At 35.1% G+C, this 20,136-nt stretch overlaps 1 protein-coding gene across 2 annotated transcripts in view; it reads left to right on the top strand.

The window, feature by feature from the left end:
* The window catches only part of LOC142351456 (uncharacterized), a 285,637-nt gene that overhangs the window by 44,206 nt on the left and 221,295 nt on the right, over positions 1–20,136 (top strand). For both annotated transcript variants that reach the window (XM_075403485.1, XM_075403476.1), the window contains exons 8-9: positions 6,522–6,693; positions 13,206–13,384. In XM_075403485.1, coding sequence (XP_075259600.1) covers positions 6,522–6,693; positions 13,206–13,384 — 351 coding nt within the window. The remainder of the gene's footprint in view (positions 1–6,521; positions 6,694–13,205; positions 13,385–20,136) is intronic.

The following is a 20,136-nucleotide window of genomic DNA, read 5'->3' as shown; positions in this document are numbered from 1 at the left end:
GAGAAGTGACTATGCCTGTTCACTTCAGGGGTTACTTCGAAACAAGCTGTTGATCGTTCTGTTGTTAGAAGGTTTTCGATACTGCTGGCCCAGTCTGAGACATCTCTCTTCTTTGGGGTCCAGTTGAAGGGTGATTTATCTCGAGCACCTGTTGAATGGGAACGAGCATCATCGTTCTCTAATGCTGTTCTTTTCTTTTTGCGCTCTAGCTCACGCTCTTCCTCCAGCAGTTGATGCTTGGTTTCCAGTTCCTTCATTTGCATTTCCAGCTCTAGCTTCCTTCGCTCAAACCGTGCCTGTTCCAGTCGCATCTTGTTTTCGAACTCGATATCGAATTTCTTCATCCTTTCCTCTCGCCTTTGCTTTGCTGAAGATGTTTCCGAAACATTCTCCGTCTCTTGGCCACTTGCTGTTGCTTCATTTTGCACTGTTTGAGCAACTGGGTTGTTCGTTGGGTAGTTGTTATTGCTCTCGCTATCTTTCACTGCTTGGGTTGCGTTGCTTTGCTCTGCATTCTTTGCTGGTTGCGTGCCTTTGCTTATATATGCAAGCCAATGATAGTCCAAACTTGCTTTGCACTTCCTTGCTTCTTTCAGATGCTCTTCAACGAAATTAGCTTGACAGGGTACAAGCTTGTTTCGACGCTGCAGTTGCTTGGATTTTTCTTCCTCTAGAAGGTGAACAGTCTGTTGGTAGAGAACCTTTAGTTTGTTGGGTCGATCTGAATCTTCTATTACTTTGTAGCCAATCCCTGTTTTGGTGTTGACTTCTTCCAATAAATCTTGGAACTTCTTGTCGTATCTCTGAGCTTTTAATTGAAGCTCCTCTCTGCTGATTGTGCTAGCATTGCCTGGTTGCCCTTTGCTTTGCTTGTTCCGTTTAAACGAGGTCAGTTCTTCAACGTGTTTTGTGAATTGCACTCCCAACTTTCGCTCTGCTTCACTGGCGTTGCGCTGTTGATTCGTTTGATTTTCTTTGGGTGGTGCCTTCAGCACTCACTTCATCAGATTGGACAGCAGTTTGCCTTCCACTGTCCGGGTCGGTGGACCAAATGTAACGGCTGCTCTCCTATCAAAGTCAAGGGAAACTTTACACCGCCCGGTTCGTTTCAGCGGTTTCAAACCTTTCCGGATATTGTGTTTGTGCAGTTAACTTTTGTGAACTGTATTATCCGCTTTATTCTAGAATGCCGTTGCATTACTTGATATTCAATAATGTCAAATAACTAACTGTTCAGCTTTGCTGAATAACAAATAACTTTGCTTCAACTACGCAAAAAACCAAAATTTCAAATAACCAGTGAGTCTTTAATTAGATGTTTTTCAATTATATCTCCCTAACCACAAATACCAGTGAGCTAAAATTTTGCAGGGTTATGAGCGTTAAGTAGACCTACTATCAGATTTAAAAATAAACAAGGCTGGGTAAACTGCGTTGGTGGAGCTACCTTTAATATTTTGTACCCAATCTTAATACATGGGCGAAAAACAAAGTTTTGTATATCTTTGCAACCAAGTTCTCAGATGTACCGATCAAGAAACTGGAGTCAGCCTAAGCAACTGGTAAACGATTGAAACAAGAACGAACAGTCTAACTGCTCTATAACTCAATCTATTAGAACTTCGTTCCGCAATGTGAAAATTTGAGAATTTCAAAGTCAATTCTATTTTCAATAAGTCAGAGTAAAGTTAGGCTGTATAATCACTAATATGATCTACAGAAACAAGACACAATAACAAGTAATTTACCGCTCAAGAAAGGGTTCTTCAATACGCACTGTATGTCAGTTTAATATAACCAAAGTTGCAAATTGCAACTGATTTTTGGTAGTTTTTCAACCTCCTTTTATGCTGCTAGTCACGTGGATTTACATGTCAAAACTGAATTGTTGATAGATAATACTGGTTGTAGATAAAAATGTCGACAGAATGTGAACACTTTTCCATAACGTCACTCTTTCAGTGTAAATTTGATGTCATGGGAAATTTGCTAGTCATTCTATTCTAAATTAAACTGCTTGAAATGACCTTGAAGCGCTATTCAATTTGATTTCTGAGTTGTTAAGCTCAGCGGCAATAATAAGTCAACGCTTCACGTTTGACTCGCGGTTTACCTCACTCACTGTTTCAACTGTGTAGTTTTCAAGTGCTTTCCCGTATTGAATTACGCAAAATAGTGAAAACGGTCAATGTCAAAAGAGTGAAGTCAGAAGAAACAGATATAGCTCGGTCATTATGTCATTGTGCTTGAGATTATAAAGGTTCATTGGAGCAATTGCTAGCTGACATTATTATTAAGCGTAAAAACTTTCTGCTTAGAAATTTAGCTGAGTATAGTTGTCATATCTAATTGAAACTGTAAACCAAAAAATAACACTTTTTGAGATCTAGGGACAAAGTTGACAATTTTCACTCTTCTTTGTTGCCTTTTCTGTTTTAATTACGGTATGCGTCGAGGGAGTCAACTGCGGCTATTAGCGGCTATTTTTCCATTTTCCGTGAAGTTCACTTGACGTCTCTAAGCTATTTTAACTCTCCGCTCATTCTGCTAAAATTGCTTTTAAAAGTAATTTACTCAGCGCAGAAACCTACAACGATCGAAAAACTAAATCAGAAATAGAAGTGTAATGAAACCATAAAGCCCCCTTTGTTCTAATAAGACTGAACTACATTTTTTTACGTTTATTGGTATGAATACCAATCCTTGTATCCACTCATTAAAAAAACAGGATTGTGTCTAACTAACAAGAAATGTTGCTCTTTAAAATAGTTTTTGATCAATTAAAATTTGGTTCAATCAAATCCAAAAGATGTTATGCAAACAATTATGAATATTTTCAAGCAGTCTGCCATGGATTTTTTTTGTTGTTCTATTAAGACTTGAGTGCACATTCAAAAAATTTTTAGTTAAAAGCTAAGATTTTTCTTGATTTTAATATTCTTATTTTTCTTTTTGATTTTTGTTTAATTTTATTGAAAATTTTGTTTTTTTTGCACGATGTTCTCGAACGAATTTTGAAGCAACTACTGTAAACGTGTGTGTGGAGGTGGGGGTCTTTTTTAAGAAAAAATTACTCCACCGTTTTAGCGTTTTTGTTCTAGTTTATTTCTGCCATTTTGAGCAACTCTTTTACGCTTGAGTTCGTTTTCTTTTGCTCCTTTGCGATACACGTTGTTGCTGATATAAAATAGGCTGTGAGCGAAAAAGAATCAATGTAATTTTAGCTTAGTGGTGAATGTATTGGACTGGCATTCTGGAGGTCCGGGATTAAAAGAGCTCTGGGGTCGGACGTTTTTCGCACACATAAAACATTTATAAGCTGAAGAAATTGTTCGCCAAAGTAATCGTCCGCCGTTAGTCGGTTTATGTCTTGTTTTTGCAAGCATTTCCGTTTATTTTGCTATGCGTTTACCTAGTCTCAGTGCCAACAAGTTGCGCTGAAATTTGAATTAAATAGAGTTGGGTTTTTTAATTGCCTGCAGTTTGCTGATAACGTTTTTTTGGCTTTGACAAAATTCGTTTTCGAAAAATGTCAGTGGTTCTTTTTATTTCACTCATTTGACGTTTTTTTGTTTGTTGATATCTGTGTCGTGTTTCTATATGTTTACATATACTTTGTATAGCTGGGTAATTATATCTTTTCGTTTTTCGAGAATGAGTTAAGTATTTTTTAAAGTTAGATCCCAATTGTTATTAATGAGTGAAGTTTGACAATGCATTTTGAAAGTAGCTTAGTTTGTAATGTATAGTACTTAAGAACTGATGGTAATATTCAAAATGAAAAGAGAAAAGGTCATTTCAAGAATTTTTGATCCCATATTTTCCATCCAACCCGTCTATCCTACCCCCTTCCCCCAACTAGCCCCCCCCCCACAAACACACAAATACCCTCCACCACCTACCTACCTACATTTCTCACTAAAAGTTGATTTTTTTTCACTTTATTGCACATCTTCGAGTCGTTTCCGGTATTCTACCGGCTATATTTTATGCAAATTTTTCACTTGGCCATTTTGCGTTTTTCTTTCAGAATAATCGTTGATTTCTCGGGTGACTTTTTCAAGCTCTTCTTCTTCATTTTTGAGTGATTTCAATTACTCTGAGTGCAAAATAAAGTTTGTTTTTTTTTCAAACAAAACCGATTATAAGAGTCTAAATGACAAGTCCCTCATAGCCGAGTGGTTAAAATCTCCGTCCTGGTGGCGGAATCGGACTTAGGAGTGCGGGATTCGAATCCTACCGTCGATTTATGTTTTCGCACCCATAAAAAAAATTTATCGAGACTACAGCTCTTGAATTATAATGCGCCGACTGTCATTCGAGAGCAACTTTTCCGACGTTAGTTGGTTTATGTTTTGATTAAGAGAAACTGTCACCCACGCAGCGGCTGTTATTTGGGCGCTGTTCTTATCACAATTCAAAGAATTTGAGTCGTTTTTGGGCTGCTGTCTCTTTTTATAAGATATGTTCAAACAATTTCATTATTTTTGAAATCAAATTGGAGCAGTGATTATCTGGTGTGAAGGAGAAAGAACGACACCGGATGTGGAGCGATCAAAAAAGTGGTTTTGCAACGTGACTTGTTTTTTCTCTAATTTTTCAACAGAGTGAGAAAATAGCGCTTGAATAAGAATTTGCAGTCCAGATTGCGGTTATTTTGTTCACGTGCCGCTTTGATTTTCACTTTGATTTTTAATCTATTTTCCATTTTCTTCTTCTTTTTTTGCAAAACGTCTTTCCCAATCAATTAGTAGTGCTGTATTTTTTTTGTTTAATGAATATTGTTGTAATTGTGGCAGGATTTGCCGTGCAATGTTTTTTTTAATTCTTTTTACTTTTCATTCACCATTTTTGTTTTTCATACGTCACGACTTTCACGTTTAACTACTGATTTACCTCACTCACTGTTTCAACTGAATGATTTCAAAGACCAGTCATGCACTGAATTACGCATTATAGTGAATACGGTCAAGATCATTGGAGGAAAATCAAAAACTAAACCGGGATAAACCGATAAAACCCGGCCACTAAGTCATAGTGCATTAGGTTATAAGTTCAATAGAATGATTGCTAGTTGTCAATACTTTTGAGCTTAACAGCCTTCAATTAGCTGAATTAACTAATTTTCGAATATAACTGAAAAACTGCACACCAAAATAGAACAAGTTTTGACAATCGGGGGAAAACTCTCTTATTCTTTGTCCTTTATATTATTAGCCGCACAGCGATAGCTGGAACTATTATTGATTGATCTTCTCTTGGTTTCTTACAATTCAAAGAATTTGAACTGTATTGGGGCGCTGGCTTTTTCTTAAGATCTGTTCACAAATTTTCATGATTTTTGAAATCAAATTGGAGTAGCGATTTTGATCACGCCGAAACAGGAAGTGGAGCGAAAAAGCGAGTGGTTTTGCTGCGTGAAATTTTTTCGCTCTAAATTTGAAGTAGAGTGAGAAAACGGTGTTTGAACAAAATTTTTTTTCTAAATGGTCTTCCCAATCCATTCATAGTCCGTTCTAAGTCTAGTTTTCTGTTTAGTCAATCAAAATTTTTTGAATTGTACGTCAGGACTTGTCTGCTATGTTTTATATTTCGCCGTCAAGTTTTTTGTTACGACCATATGACGTTACAACCACTTCAAGTCTGCTTTTTGTTCAGTTTTTCATGCAATTTCTACTGAAGTGCGTGCATGACGTCATTTTTTGCTTTTATTGGAGCAAGTTTTTTTGTTCATTCGCGTGATTAAATTTTTGGTCACACGTGACTTACCTCACCCTCAAAAATGACTCCCTGACTTTGAAATTGACTTTTGTTTTCTTTAGTTCAAAGAGATAAGGTCAAGTGAATGTTTGTCACTATAAATGAAGGTTATTTTAGGGCAGCTAACAGAAGCTGCAATAAGTTAAACAGATTCTTAATCCAAATTTAATATCTCAGCCTTCAATGAAAAGTTCAATGTTTTGGTCTGTCTTTTTTTACTGTTTTTTTAGAAAGCAGATCTACGAAGCTATTACGGCTATTTTCTGGCAATCCGCCAGCTATGTTTTTCCTTTTTCGGTTTAATCGGGACGTGCGTCAAGGTGGTCAGCAGCGCTATTTTCCGGCAATTTGAACGTTTGCATTTATTGACTTTGTAAAAAATATGTTCTCTGAAACGTTTTGCTGAGATTTTGCTGGCAAGCAGGTTTAAGTTTAACCGCCAATCCATTTCACAATTACACAAACTTTTTCTGATAATTCTTTGATTCTATAAAAATACCATAACATTTTGACTCTGTTTCTCCTTTTCTCTGCTCCTTCATTTCCAATGTAAATCGAGGGATCAATCGGCGTTAATTGCGGGCAATCTATAGGCTATGTCATATCTTGCTTAAGTTCCGAAGACTGTCCGAAGGATGTTCAATTGTTTATCAAGTTCGCGTTGCTCCCTATCAATCTACACAGCGATGACAATCTTTCCGTAGATCTTTGATCTTGGCATATATGTCCTGTGCCCAAAATTACCCAGTTACAATGTGTAGGTCAGCGGTTGCGCACATTACCTGTGAAGTATGACCCTGTGGGGCAGATCGAGGTCCTGCTAGGAGTGATGTCTGCTACAAGGCTGTTGCGTATGAACATGGTCACTTCCACTTACTCACCTCGCTTCTATGCTGCCATCAGATCCCAGATGAAAATTCTCACTTCAGTCAGGTGCGTTGATTGAGATATTTTTCTCTTTTATGAAATGAAGGTTGTTACAAACACTTGCACATGTGCACACACACACACGCGGACACAAGATGTAATGGATGACACTACAGTGGTATGGTTGCTTTAAATGGGGTGAACGTTGACGTGTGCCTTAATGATCAGACAAATCAAAACGCACAGTGGGGAGAGGTTGAAATGGAAGTGCCTTTTTATGACAGTGACGAGCTCCCTAGTCCAATTGTACCTAAACTCTGATCTTCCGAGCTGAACAGATAGTCTACTCTAGTTTTCAACCTAAAAGATTTGCGAGGGGGCTTTAAACATGAACAAGCAATGATGAAATAAAGTTCTAGTATGCTGAAGGATTCCTTGAACACCATGGTTGCTGGTCATGCAAAAAACGGCACACAAGTTGAAGTGCGCGACTCAAGCTACCACTGATCAGTATTTTTCAAGCCATCCAAATTCGTTAGTCAAAAGTACTATTTCGTGACAGACATAACTCTCCAAATGAACAGCAAGAAGCATTAATAAGCCTTTGGCGTGGCCTTGTCTGCTGTTCAACCAAAATTGGGCAGTGTTTCTCCAAAAGTCTCTTTTAAGTGGTTTATTCATGCTGCTTTTTGAGGAAATGGTTGTTTTTTTTGGGCAGGACCTCTTGGATTTAATAAGATTACCCAGATTCATCACTGGGTTCTGATCAGACGGTACAGGTTGTGAAAGAGTTCTTTTCAGACTATCCATTCGAGTAGTGGCAATCCTACTCAGGAATTTAAAAGATTAAAAAAAACAATATCGAACAGAGAGATTTTTAACTACGGAAAAAGGCAGTGGATAGACAGCATCTGTCATTATTCGCGCGCTAATAGACAGCTTCTGTCATTATTCGCGCATGAACTGAGCAATCAGAATTCTTTATCGTACAATGAATAGCTGATTCGCTACAATAAGCCATCAGACTTACCATAGCGATTGTTTAGTTATGCTGTCACAATCTGTTTTTGTCGTTATGATCGACATTGTACTCAAGAATTGTTATACCATCCTTCAGCTGGTCTGTAAAAGTGAAGAAAATAGTCAAGTTTAATGCACATAGGAACCGGGTTGCCGTTTCTTTGTAGTAATACACGACCATATATAAAGTAAAACACATCATTCGCTAATTCTTTGTACGATCTCTGTATGATCTCAGGGGAATGAATCATCAATGATTCTGATTCTGTACGATTTACGTGACATCATATATGATCATTGTGCGACAATCAGGATATCATAAAGCGTAAGACAATTATGACACAAATTATGAATACCGGGAAACCATTTATAACAGCTGTATGATTAAAGAGGAATCAAGTATGATCAAAGTATGGTTACTATGGAAATCATATATAATCCTTGTATTGTTCAAGAAGTAGCAACCCAGATAAAGATTATGCTTTTGATCTATTTAAAACCCAGTTAGCATCGCATAATCACATCTCTCGGCTTCGCAAGATATTTTTTGCCTTACTGAACCAACAAGGAGGCTCGGTAATGTGCGTTTGCACATTAAATTCCGACCCTGCTCATCTACATTTTTCACTTAATTGTCTACCAAATGATGAAGAGATAAAAAAAATAACATATCAACATATCGTTCAACAAACTACTAAAGGAATAAAACAATCTACCTTAGAGGGCATATGAGACTTGTGAATACCATAAAATGACTACCAGAAAAGACGGCGACAAAAATCAAATTATTACAAATTTTAATTACAACCAAAACTCGTTGTCCATTTTTTGAAAACCATTGATAACCAAAGCAAATTGGCATCAAGTCGACGAGAAATGAGCAAAAGGGGCAAAGTTTAATAAAACATTGCTTTTTTTGTTTTTTTTATAAGAATTAATTTCAAACTGACTAGATACATAATGCATCAAATGAAATCAAAAAAGAAAAATTTGAACAAAAAAATTTGCAGGAAAAAATTTGCACGAAAACGATGTCCCAGCCAATTAAGCATTAAGCTATTCACCGAAAACATTAAAAAAATTTCTATTGCTTTTTTGTAGATAACAATATTTGTGATTCAATTGACGCCCATTATTGTGATACTGTGATAAGAAAACAAAAAAAACTACATAAAAGGGGCGAACATGCAAAAATCACGAATATTTTATGAAAACTTAGTGAACCAAGAACGAAAGACCATTTGAGGAAAATAAAACAGTTACAAAGAGCAAATTGTAGTTCAATAGATACGGGATGTGACTTGTCTATTGAGATTCTAAAACACAACTTAACAGAAATGAGATTGGCAACTCTCAAAAATATATTGTTTTTTTTTTAAAAAACAATTATATTCAAAATTCATAGCCAACATAAACTTTCGACTACAAGAATAGACAGTGTATTTTGCAATTTCTTGTGACACGATTTGGACCGGTCTTAGAGAGTCTGAATTATAGGATCATAAAGTAATATTAAAGACAAGCTGAACTAAGAATTTTACAAACAATTTTACGAAACCAGTGTTGAAGCCAATGGTTTATAAAATAATAACCGCAAGAACGTAAAATATCCATTTGCATCTCCTTTGATCATTATGCTGTCTTTTTGTGAAACGATTCTCACAAAATGACAGCAAAAAGAACCACAAAAATTGAAAAGTAAATATATTTTACAAATTTCTTCTAAAAAAACTGTGTAAGCCCTGAAGACATCAATGAAAACGTTTAATTAGCAGAAATCTTTTTTTTTGGTTCAGAAAAACATTGAAAAACCTCTCTACTATTACTCCTTGTTTTAGAGACTCAGATTGAAAGTCAACAAAACCGTAAGCTATATGCTGATATTAGTTAAAAAATTCATTTATATATCTATAGTTGGCCACTGAGACCTTTAATTACCCAACGCTTGGCATACGGCAACAAAAAATTAATAACAAAGATATGGCACAATTTAAAAAAATCTGCCAAATTCTACAAGAGAACGGTATCGCAGCCCTTATGACCATGTTATGAAATCAAAAAAAGATGTTCAATTCCAAGTTTTGTAAAGTTTTTTTTTCAGTTAGATTGTTAAGTAATGTGAAAATTTACAAAAGTAACTAAAACATCAGCAAAAATGGTCAAATAGGCACAAACATCACAAAATTTTGAATTACAACTCGTAGTACCAAAAGCATGAAACTTCTGTTAAAACAATCCGCCACAAATTAAAAAATGCAAAAAAGGACAAGTTCAAAAGGTCACTGAAATTCCCTTAAAACAAATACATTCAATGAGATGAGAGACATTAGGTAACAACCAAATGCTTGATGAATGTTCAATTACACATCTTGAGGAAGGCATTTAAGTCTTTAAATGGTTAGAATTAATGATCAGACTGCAAAAAAAATAACAATTGGCAAAACACGAATTCAGTCAAACACACTCTTCCTTAAAGCCATAAAAACCTTACGTTCTCTAAAAACAAACTATAACTAGTTTTTGCCTCGTCTTTACGTAAGTAGGAGCTGCCATTAATGGAGCCGGAAATAAAAAATTTTGTTTGTAATTAATAGTAAAAAACAAAATCAAAATATTTTGAAAAAGGCAGAACCAAAAAAAAGAACCAAAAATTTCTGATTTTAAGAATCCACGGTAATATCAAACCAATTCTTGATTTTGCCGCGCACCCAGGTGTTCCAAGTGTTTGCAAAGTAGACCAATTGTCGAGTGAAATTCTTCGGATAATAAAAAAAAATTAACGAGGCATTTTGTATAGTTATCGAGATGTGTCTGCAAAAAGGCTTTACTTTAATTCAAGAAGACTTTCACAGGTCGTCTTATCTCAACTAGCGCTCTTTTGGAGATTAGAGAGTCTGTGTCAAGTTTTCTAGGTCACTAAATTTGGCAAACGTTAACAAAGTGGACCAAAAAAGCATATTTTGCGCCATTTTTAGTGGAAAAAGTTCGAATTTTGTAAAATTTTATCAAAAATTTTTGCCAAAAAAACTTCAATCGATCAATTCAGCAACTCGCTTTTAACTCTATCGGTAATAATAACACTTTACCGTTAAAATTTTTAATTTATTTCAAATTATGTTAGCAAAATTGTGCCAAATTTTAGCAAAAATTACTGAAAATGTGAATCGAAAAAAAAAATTACTGAAAATGTCAATAACACAAATTCGAAATAATCTTTTTAATTCGATAATCTAGGGAGTACATGCTTTTTAATGATACCACTCACAACTCTCTTCGATGAATATATCGATCGGCCAAAATTGTCTGAACAAATAAAAACCCAGTTGAGTATATAGTTCCTCTTTCTACACTAAAGTGGGCGTCGGAACAAAAAGATTGCATCATTTGAAAATTAGCATTCGATTTTAAAAAGAACTTGGCCAGTTTACTGTGTTTCACAACTTTGTTTTCCACAGGTACCATAAAAGTACTTTGATAACTACTTGGCTGAAGTACTGGCAAAGGGGGGAACATATGAGCGTGCACAAAATACAGCCGACAGCTACATGTACAAGGAGTTCACTATGAATCTACCTTTGATTGCTCAGAGAAACTTCTTCAACAGAACAACTCCAGATGCCATTTGGAGAGCAGGTATGTATGAATATTATACCACCATCCATGTTGTTATCGCCATCGAGATGTTTTCAAACACCGAGGTGAGGTCGAGTTGTTGGATAACTTCGATAGGATGATCGATACCATCACCGAGTTACTGTGTTTCTCCAAACACTTTTCGCCACTCTTCGGATGGCAGTAGTAGCAAGAAAAGAGTACTCGGATTCCAAAGCCGAGTTTTACCATAGTTCAGAATTCATGGTTACTATTTTTTTGAACAAGTGCCACCAAAATTGTGTGAAGAAAAACATTAAAAAACCTCTCTACTGTTACTCCTTGTTTTAGAGACTCAGATTGAAAGTCAACAAAAGCGTAAGCTATATACTAATATTAGTTAAAAAATTCATTTATATATCTATATTTGGCCACTGAGACCTTTAATTACCCAACGCTTGGCATACGGCAACAAAAATTAATAACAAAGATATGGCACAATTTAAAAAAATCTGCCAAATTCTACAAGAGAACGGTATCGCAGCCCTTATGACCATGTTATGAAATCAAAAAAAGATGTTCAATTCCAAGTTTTGTAAAGTTTTTTTTTCAGTTAGATTGTTAAGTAATGTGAAAATTTACAAAAGTAACTAAAACATCAGCAAAAATGGTCAAATAGGCACAAACATCACAAAATTTTGAATTACAACTCGTAGTACCAAAAGCATGAAACTTCTGTTAAAACAATCCGCCACAAATTAAAAAATGCAAAAAAGGACAAGTTCAAAAGGTCACTGAAATTCCCTTAAAACAAATACATTCAATGAGATGAGAGACATTAGGTAACAACCAAATGCTTGATGAATGTTCAATTACACATCTTGAGGAAGGCATTTAAGTCTTTAAATGGTTAGAATTAATGATCAGACTGCAAAAAAAATAACAATTGGCAAAACACGAATTCAGTCAAACACACTCTTCCTTAAAGCCATAAAAACCTTACGTTCTCTAAAAACAAACTATAACTAGTTTTTGCCTCATCTTTACGTAAATAGGAGCTGCCATTAATGGAGCCGGAAATAAAAAATTTTGTTTGTAATTAATAGTAAAAAACAAAATCAAAATATTTTGAAAAAGGCAGAACCAAAAAAAAGAACCAAAAATTTCTGATTTTAAGAATCCACGGTAATATCAAACCAATTCTTGATTTTGCCGCGCACCCAGGTGTTCCAAGTGTTTGCAAAGTAGACCAATTGTCGAGTGAAATTCTTCGGATAATAAAAAAAAATTAACGAGGCATTTTGTATAGTTATCGAGATGTGTCTGCAAAAAGGCTTTACTTTAATTCAAGAAGACTTTCACAGGTCGTCTTATCTCAACTAGCGCTCTTTTGGAGATTAGAGAGTCTGTGTCAAGTTTTCTAGGTCACTAAATTTGGCAAACGTTAACAAAGTGGACCAAAAAAGCATATTTTGCGCCATTTTTAGTGGAAAAAGTTCGAATTTTGTAAAATTTTATCAAAAATTTTAGCCAAAAAAACTTCAATCGAACAATTCAGCAACTCGCTTTTAACTCTATCGGTAATAATAACACTTTACCGTTAAAATTTTTAATTTATTTCAAATTATGTTAGCAAAATTGTGCCAAATTTTAGCAAAAATTACTGAAAATGTGAATCGAAAAAAAAAATTACTGAAAATGTCAATAACACAAATTCGAAATTATCTTTTTAATTCGATAATCTAGGGAGTACATGCTTTTTAATGATACCACTCACAACTCTCTTCGATGAATATATCGATCGGCCAAAATTGTCTGAACAAATAAAAACCCAGTTGAGTATATAGTTCCTCTTTCTACACTAAAGTGGGGGTCGGAACAAAAAGATTGCATCATTTGAAAATTAGCATTCGGTTTTAAAGAGAACTTAGCCAGTTGACTGTGTTCCACAACTTTGCTTTCCACAGGTACCATAAAGAGTACTTTGATAACTACTTGGCTGAAGTACTGGCAAAGGGGGGAACATATGAGCGTGCACAAAATACAGCCGACAGCTACATGTACAAGGAGTTCACTATGAATCTACCTTTGATTGCTCAGAGAAACTTCTTCAACAGAACAACTCCAGATGCCATTTGGAGAGCAGGTATGCATGAATATTATACCACCATCCATGTTGTTATCGCCATCGAGATGTTTTCAAACACCGAGGTGAGGTCGAGTTGTTGGATAACTTCGATAGGATGATCGATACCATCCCCGAGTTACTGTTTTTCTCCAAACACTTTTCGCCACTCTTCGGATGGCAGTAGTAGCAAGAAAAGAGTACTCGGATTCCAAAGCCGAGTTTTACCATAGTTCAGAATTCATGGTTACTATTTTTTTGAACAAGTGCCACCAAAATTGTGTGGACAGTTGGAAAGGCATATAAACGATCGATTGTACTAAAACATGAGTTGAGTTTATAGTGTATCATCGAGAATCATTGTTAGTGACAGAATGAAAAAAATATCTCAGGAAAAATCCAAAATTTGAGTAACTTTTTATAGCTGCGAAGCTGTAAGCTGAGCGTAGCTATATTGCGGTGCACTTGGTTTTTTTTGTTTCGTCGTCTGACGCTCTTTTTTCGTTTTACATTTTTTCACACAGCAAAGCTGAAAAAGTCAAATTTTCTGAATGACTTCTTCCTCTCACTAACGGCATTTGCGCGCGTGACGTCATTTCTCACTCGCTTTAGCGAAAGTTTTTAGGTTATTTGCGTGATTACATTTTGATCATACGTGACTTACCTCACTCAATAAAATGACTTTTGCACTTTAAAACTTAGGTTTAATTTGAATTTGTTTAAGGTCAAAGGAACTCATTTGTGTAGTAAAGGTCCCTAATAAGAGGCTTCTGTGGAATGAATTTTAACAACCTTTATTGATTTATCGCTGAATGTTTTTTACCTAGTTTTTTTGAGCGGCGTCGTTTTTTTTTCAATTTAGATTTGTATGTTTCTATCTCTATTATATGGCACGCAGGTCTATTCTTTCGCAGCTATTCCGGCAATCTGCCGGCTATGTTGTGGAAAATTTGTAAATGAAACTTTTTTTTATCTAGACCTGTATGAAAACTAGAATTTGCCTCGTTAGGCTGCGATGGGGAACTGTCATTAATGAGTTAATGAAGATAAAATTATGAAAACGGGCTGAATTCAAAAACATTGCTCCAAGTTATCAAAACATGGGTTGCAACTTGATAGTTGAAAAAGATACATATGAATAGAGACGACCAGAAATGTGAAGTACGGCTCATTAGATGGCCAATGAGACTTGCCATTAGTTATAACAACTGACAGAATGACAAGAGCAGTAACAAAAACGAGCAAAATCTAAATTTTATTATTTTTGATAACAACTGATATGAGAGTTCTTAAATCCGCTCAAACTGATATTAAATCGTTCAGTAAACTCTCAAATACGACTAATTACAGCCATGTCATAAGAGAGATAATGAAGTAACGGAGGAACAAAAGAACTACCAGGACTGACAAAAGCGCTCAATATTTTCGAAAACAATTCGGATCAAATTATCAAAACAGTGAGGAATAAATGGACACTACCAAAAAAAATCAATTGGACTCCGTTGGGGGGATCAGACCGGCCATTAGTGAGCATAAATGACAGAACTACAAAATTATTAAGATCTTCAAACTTCAAATCACTATGCGATAAAACGACAAAAACACCTGAAAAATGGCAAATTAAAAATTTGTTAATATTCTGAAAACGTACAGAAATGCAAAAACAACTTTGCAAACCAACGAATTCCAAAACATTCTTCAAATTTGAGATCATTTTGCTTCAGAGTCTTTATATATGAATGAAAACAATCGGATAAATTGAAATAGAAGTCATAGGAGAGTCGGGAAGACGTTTTAATGAGACTAAGTTAATAATGATTTTGAAAAAATATCATAATTGTTACGACAGTTTTTATGTGTTCTTGACTTGATACAAGCCAGGATATGCCAAGGATCAGACAACAATCTGATATATGGGGCAATTTTCAATTTAGTTTATTAAATATGAGAAAACTACCGATTTAAACTGGGACAGTTTTTCGCTTGTCATATTAGATACGCAATCAGGGTAATGGATAATTTATTGGAAAATTTTAGTTAAAGCATCAGAAAATTGGTGTCATCTTTTTTTTAATTATGTGCATCAACGATCATCAGATTAATCTATTACTGGGGTTAACTGTCGACATTATGTATTGGAATGATGTTTTAGACCTAACCACCGCTCTAAGAAGCCTTTTGTTCAAAGACGTGATCGAAGCCATGAACTCTGGAAATATAGGACGGTTTCTCAATGTGAGCATTAACTATTGCCCAATAAGCAACGCTCTTTTCAATTCATGAATGAGAACCTGCATGTCACTTTCATTAATGATGTTAGATTCAACAATTTTTTCAACATTTTTAATAGTCGCCTTCATCTTCTCAGCCGGCTATTATAGCGCTCCTAATTTTTTTACAATCCAAAGATTTTGAATTGTATTGGGTCGCTGTCTCTTTTACGACACGAAGAGGAGTATTGGAGAAGTCCTTTTTTTAAATCAAATTTATTGGAGTGCATTTTGAAGCGGGAAAAGTAATAAGTGAAAAAATTGGAGTGATTTTGTTGCTGAACAAAATGAAGAATCGAGCGAAAAAAGTTCTTTGAATTGTATTTCAGGACTTGTCCTGCTATGTTTTTTTTACTTCGTCGATTTTTTTTCGCTTTACCATTTTGCCGGTTTTTTGACATTTTGCGTGAAATCTTTTTGACTTCTCAAGGCTAGTTTCTCTTCTCTCATTCTGAAGAGTGAATTTGAATATCAGTTGCTCAGCAAAGCAATTCAAAATGAACAGAGTCAGTATTAAAAATTGAATTCAGAAATAGAAACGGGATAAACCCAAAAAGCCCAATTTCAGATGACCGCTAATTGAACGTCGTTCCTATAAGTCTTAGTTACCATCTCTAATGCTTATTGGTATTGATAGTAGCCCCTGTAGGCTCTCTCTAAGAAACAAAAGTATGTTCAACTACGAAATGCCATCAAAATAAATCGGGCTTAAAAATGTTTTTGCACAAAAACCTTTTTTTCAATATCTTCTATTCTTTCAATCCCAATCATGCTGATTGGAATCAACGGCGGCTATTTTCCGGCAATCTACCGGGTATGTTTCATAATTTGGCTTCAAGTGTTTCTTATAAGTGGTTTTAGTAAGTACTAGATGTTTTTAAGAAGTAATTGTGGTAGAGATAGTTATTTCTGGATCTCAATTTATAAGAAAATTTGATCAGATTTTTTATCATATTTTATCAGATTTGATTTTCTTGTTTTTAATTTTTTTTTTGTGATTTTGTTTCAAGATAATCTTTAATTATTGGAGTCACGTTTTGTCTGATGAGTAATTGGATAGCGTTTAAATGGATTTCCACTTCGAATCGCTTCCGGAATTCTTCCGGCTATGTTTCTTTTAAGATCTTTTTACACATTTTCGTGATTTTTGAAGTCAAGTTGGAGTAGTGATTTTGGTCACGTCAAAATAGGAAATGGAGCGAAATGGCAAGTGAATTTGCGGCGTGAAATGTTTTGCTTTTATTTTAAAGTAGAGTGAGAAAACGGTTTTGAACAAAAATTCGTTTTCTGGCTAGTGGTTTTTTAATCACATGCGGCAATTTCACTTTGGTTTTTACTGTTTTTTCGATTTTGTTTCCATTTCATGTGAATTGGGAAAATGGTTTCCCCAAGTCACTCATAGTCCGCTTTAGGTCTAGTTTTTTGTTTGGTCAAGGAAAATTCGTTTGAATTGTACGTCAGGACATGTCCTGCTATGTTTTTTAGTTCGTTCAACAAAAAAATATTTTGCTTTACCTCATTTTGCCGCTTTTCAACATTTTGCCTTAAATCTTTCTGATTTCCTTAGGCTATTTTCTCTCTTCTCTCATGCTGCTAAAAGTGATTTTGAACATCAGCTGCTCAGCAAAGCAATTCAAAATGAGCAGAGTCAGTATAAAAAATGAAGTCAGAAATAGAAACGGGATAAACCCATAAAGCCCAATTTTAGATGCCCGCTATTTGAACGTCGTTCCTATAAGTCATAGTTACCATCTCTAATGCTTATTGGTATTGATAGTAGCCCCTGTAACCTTTTTCTAAGAAACGGAATTTTGCTCAACTACGAAATGCTATCAAAGTAAATAGGACTTAAATATGTTTTTGTACAACTATCTTTTTTTTCAAAGTCTTCTATTCTTTCAATCCCAATTATGCTTATTTGAATCAACGGCGGCTATTTTCCGGCAATCTGCCGGGTATGATTTTAATTTACCATAACTTAAGCGACTGTGCGCGCTCTGAATATAGAGGAAAAAGAATTTCCACATCTTAATTTGAAAAAATTACAATTGAAAAAACAACTTCAACATTTTTTCGCAGTATTTAGGTGCGTGACATGTAAAAATTTTTAAACGAGACGGCAAAGCATTTACAGCACAAAAGTAAGCATTACGCAGAAGTACGCTGAATACGAAACTATACGAACAATGTGGTAAAAGCTAACGCCCCCTTTTTTCCAGCACGGACCGTTATTTTGTCATTGGCGTGTTTAGCAGGTTCTTTGGCGTGTTCTTATCACAGCCCTCCTCACCCCACCTAACTACCTCCCTCCCTTCCCACTTTACCCCGACCCCACCCCCACCTACCCCCTCCCTCACCCACACACACACCTACTTACTTGTCCCCTACCTAGATACCCCCAAAAAAGCTACCCATTTCCTCTCAATTTTGGTCATGACCAGAGTTTTGACGTCTTTCTTTTTGAACCTTGACCTCCGTTTTAGAACGCTGACTTCAGTTTTCGAACATTCGATTTCGACAGTAACTTCCGGTAAAATTCGAACGACTTTTTGAATCGATTCCGGTATTCTACCGGCAATGTTTTGATGCAATTTCTCGTACTAAGTATTTGTTGTCTAAACAATTTTTGCGTGTCCTAACAGCTTTTTCATCCTTATAAACTGGATAAGCAAGCCCTATTTCTCCCTCATGCTCACACCAGCCTCCTCATTTAAGACAAACCCAGTTTCTCTGAGCCGCCGCTAGCTACTGACGAAGCCAACCGCTCGCCAGTCACTTAAGAGCCCAATTTGCCCAACGCTAGTCGGTTATTTTTATTTTTCAACCCTTCACTATCAAAATTTGATCTCCATTTCTCCCAACAAAAATTGCAGCTATTGTTGACGTTCCTTGGTATGTAGTTTTGTTCTCTTTGTGCCAATTAACTGATTTGCTATTGTTTTTTATTGATTTTAATAGCCGCCGTCAGCCTATGCAACGGCTTCTATTTATGCGCTCTCCTTTTTACAATTCCAAAAATTTGAACTGTATTGAGGCGCTGTCTTTTTCTTAAGATCTTTTCACAATTTTTTTTTGCTCTAATCATAGTTCGCTTTCTCGCTACTGATTTTTTGTTCACATACGGCAATTTCACTTTGATTTTTACTGTTTTTTTTTTCAATTTTTTGGATCAATTTTTTTTCTAACTGGTTTTCCCCAATCCATTCATAGTTCAGTTTAGGCCTATTTTGTTTCAATCAAATTTTCATTTCTTGCTAGTGGTTTTTTGTTCGCATGTAACATTTTGACATTGATTTTCTGCTTTGTTAATTTTTTATCTGATTTTTTGCAAATTGTTTTTCCAATTCACTGATTGTCCATTCTAGGTCTATTTTTTCTTTAGTCAATGAAAAGTCTTTGAATTGTACGTCAGGACTTGTCCTGCTATGTTTTTTACAATTCAAAGAATTTGAATTGTGTTGGGTCGCTGTCTTTTTACAACTCGAAGAGGAGTATTGGAGAAGTCCTTTTTTTAATCAATTTTATTGGAGTGATTTTTGAGGCGGGAAATGAAACGCGTGAAAAATTTGGAGCGATTTTGGTGCTGAACAAAAGTGAAAAGTGGAGTGAAAAGAGAATGATTTTTGTTCATACCGCTGTTTTTGAGAGAGTGAGAAATTGATGGGTGAAAAAATTTTCTCCAAGCGAGCAAATATTTTTTGTTCACGTGCGGCTTTTAAAGGCAGTTTTTTTTGCAAACTACGATGGTTATGAGATTTGATTATGAAATTGTGTTCGTTTTAGGCTTGTTTTGATAGGAATTGGAGGTTTCAAGTAGTTAATTTGAGTTTGATGCTGATTTGGAGGTTTTTCATGTATTTTGCTGATTTTCGGGCTAGTTTTTACGTTTTTTGACGATTGTTTAGTTTTGCTAGCTCAAATGGGTATCAAAGAGATTAGTTCTACTTGAGAAAACTTTAGATAACGATTGGTTACAGTTTTGCGGATATGAATTATTTTTTTGTTCAGAAAAATGACAAAAAATGGCAAAAATTAGAACTACTTCTTTTAATATTTTGGAAATTTTCGAGTTTATTTCTGTTTTTTCGACAAGTTTCATAGCGTAATATGATTTACCTATTGTTTTGCGAACATCTGGATACCCTATTGGATGAAAGGATTTTCTCTTTGAACTTATAAACTTTTGTAATAAAAAGAAACTTATTAACTTTTTTCAGTTTTTTAGTTTAAGATGTTTTTAAGATTTTTTTTCATAATTTGGCCTCAAGTATTTTAAAAATTTCACATACATGGTTTTACTAAGTACTAATCGTTTTGATGAAATAATTTTGGCAGAGATAGTTCTTTCGGGATCTCAATTTATAACAAAATTTTATCAGGTTTTTTAAAATAATTTTTAAACAGATTTGATTTTATTGTTTTTACTTCTGTTTTATGGTTTTGTTTCAAGATAAACATAATTTAGTGGAGGTATGTTCTGTCTGATGAGTAATTGGTTGGCGT

This window comes from Convolutriloba macropyga, chromosome 1 (genome assembly GCF_964194025.1).
Source record: "Convolutriloba macropyga chromosome 1, txConMacr16.3, whole genome shotgun sequence".
Lineage (NCBI taxonomy): Eukaryota > Metazoa > Xenacoelomorpha > Acoela > Convolutidae > Convolutriloba > Convolutriloba macropyga.
This window is presented reverse-complemented; position numbering and strand designations above follow the sequence as displayed.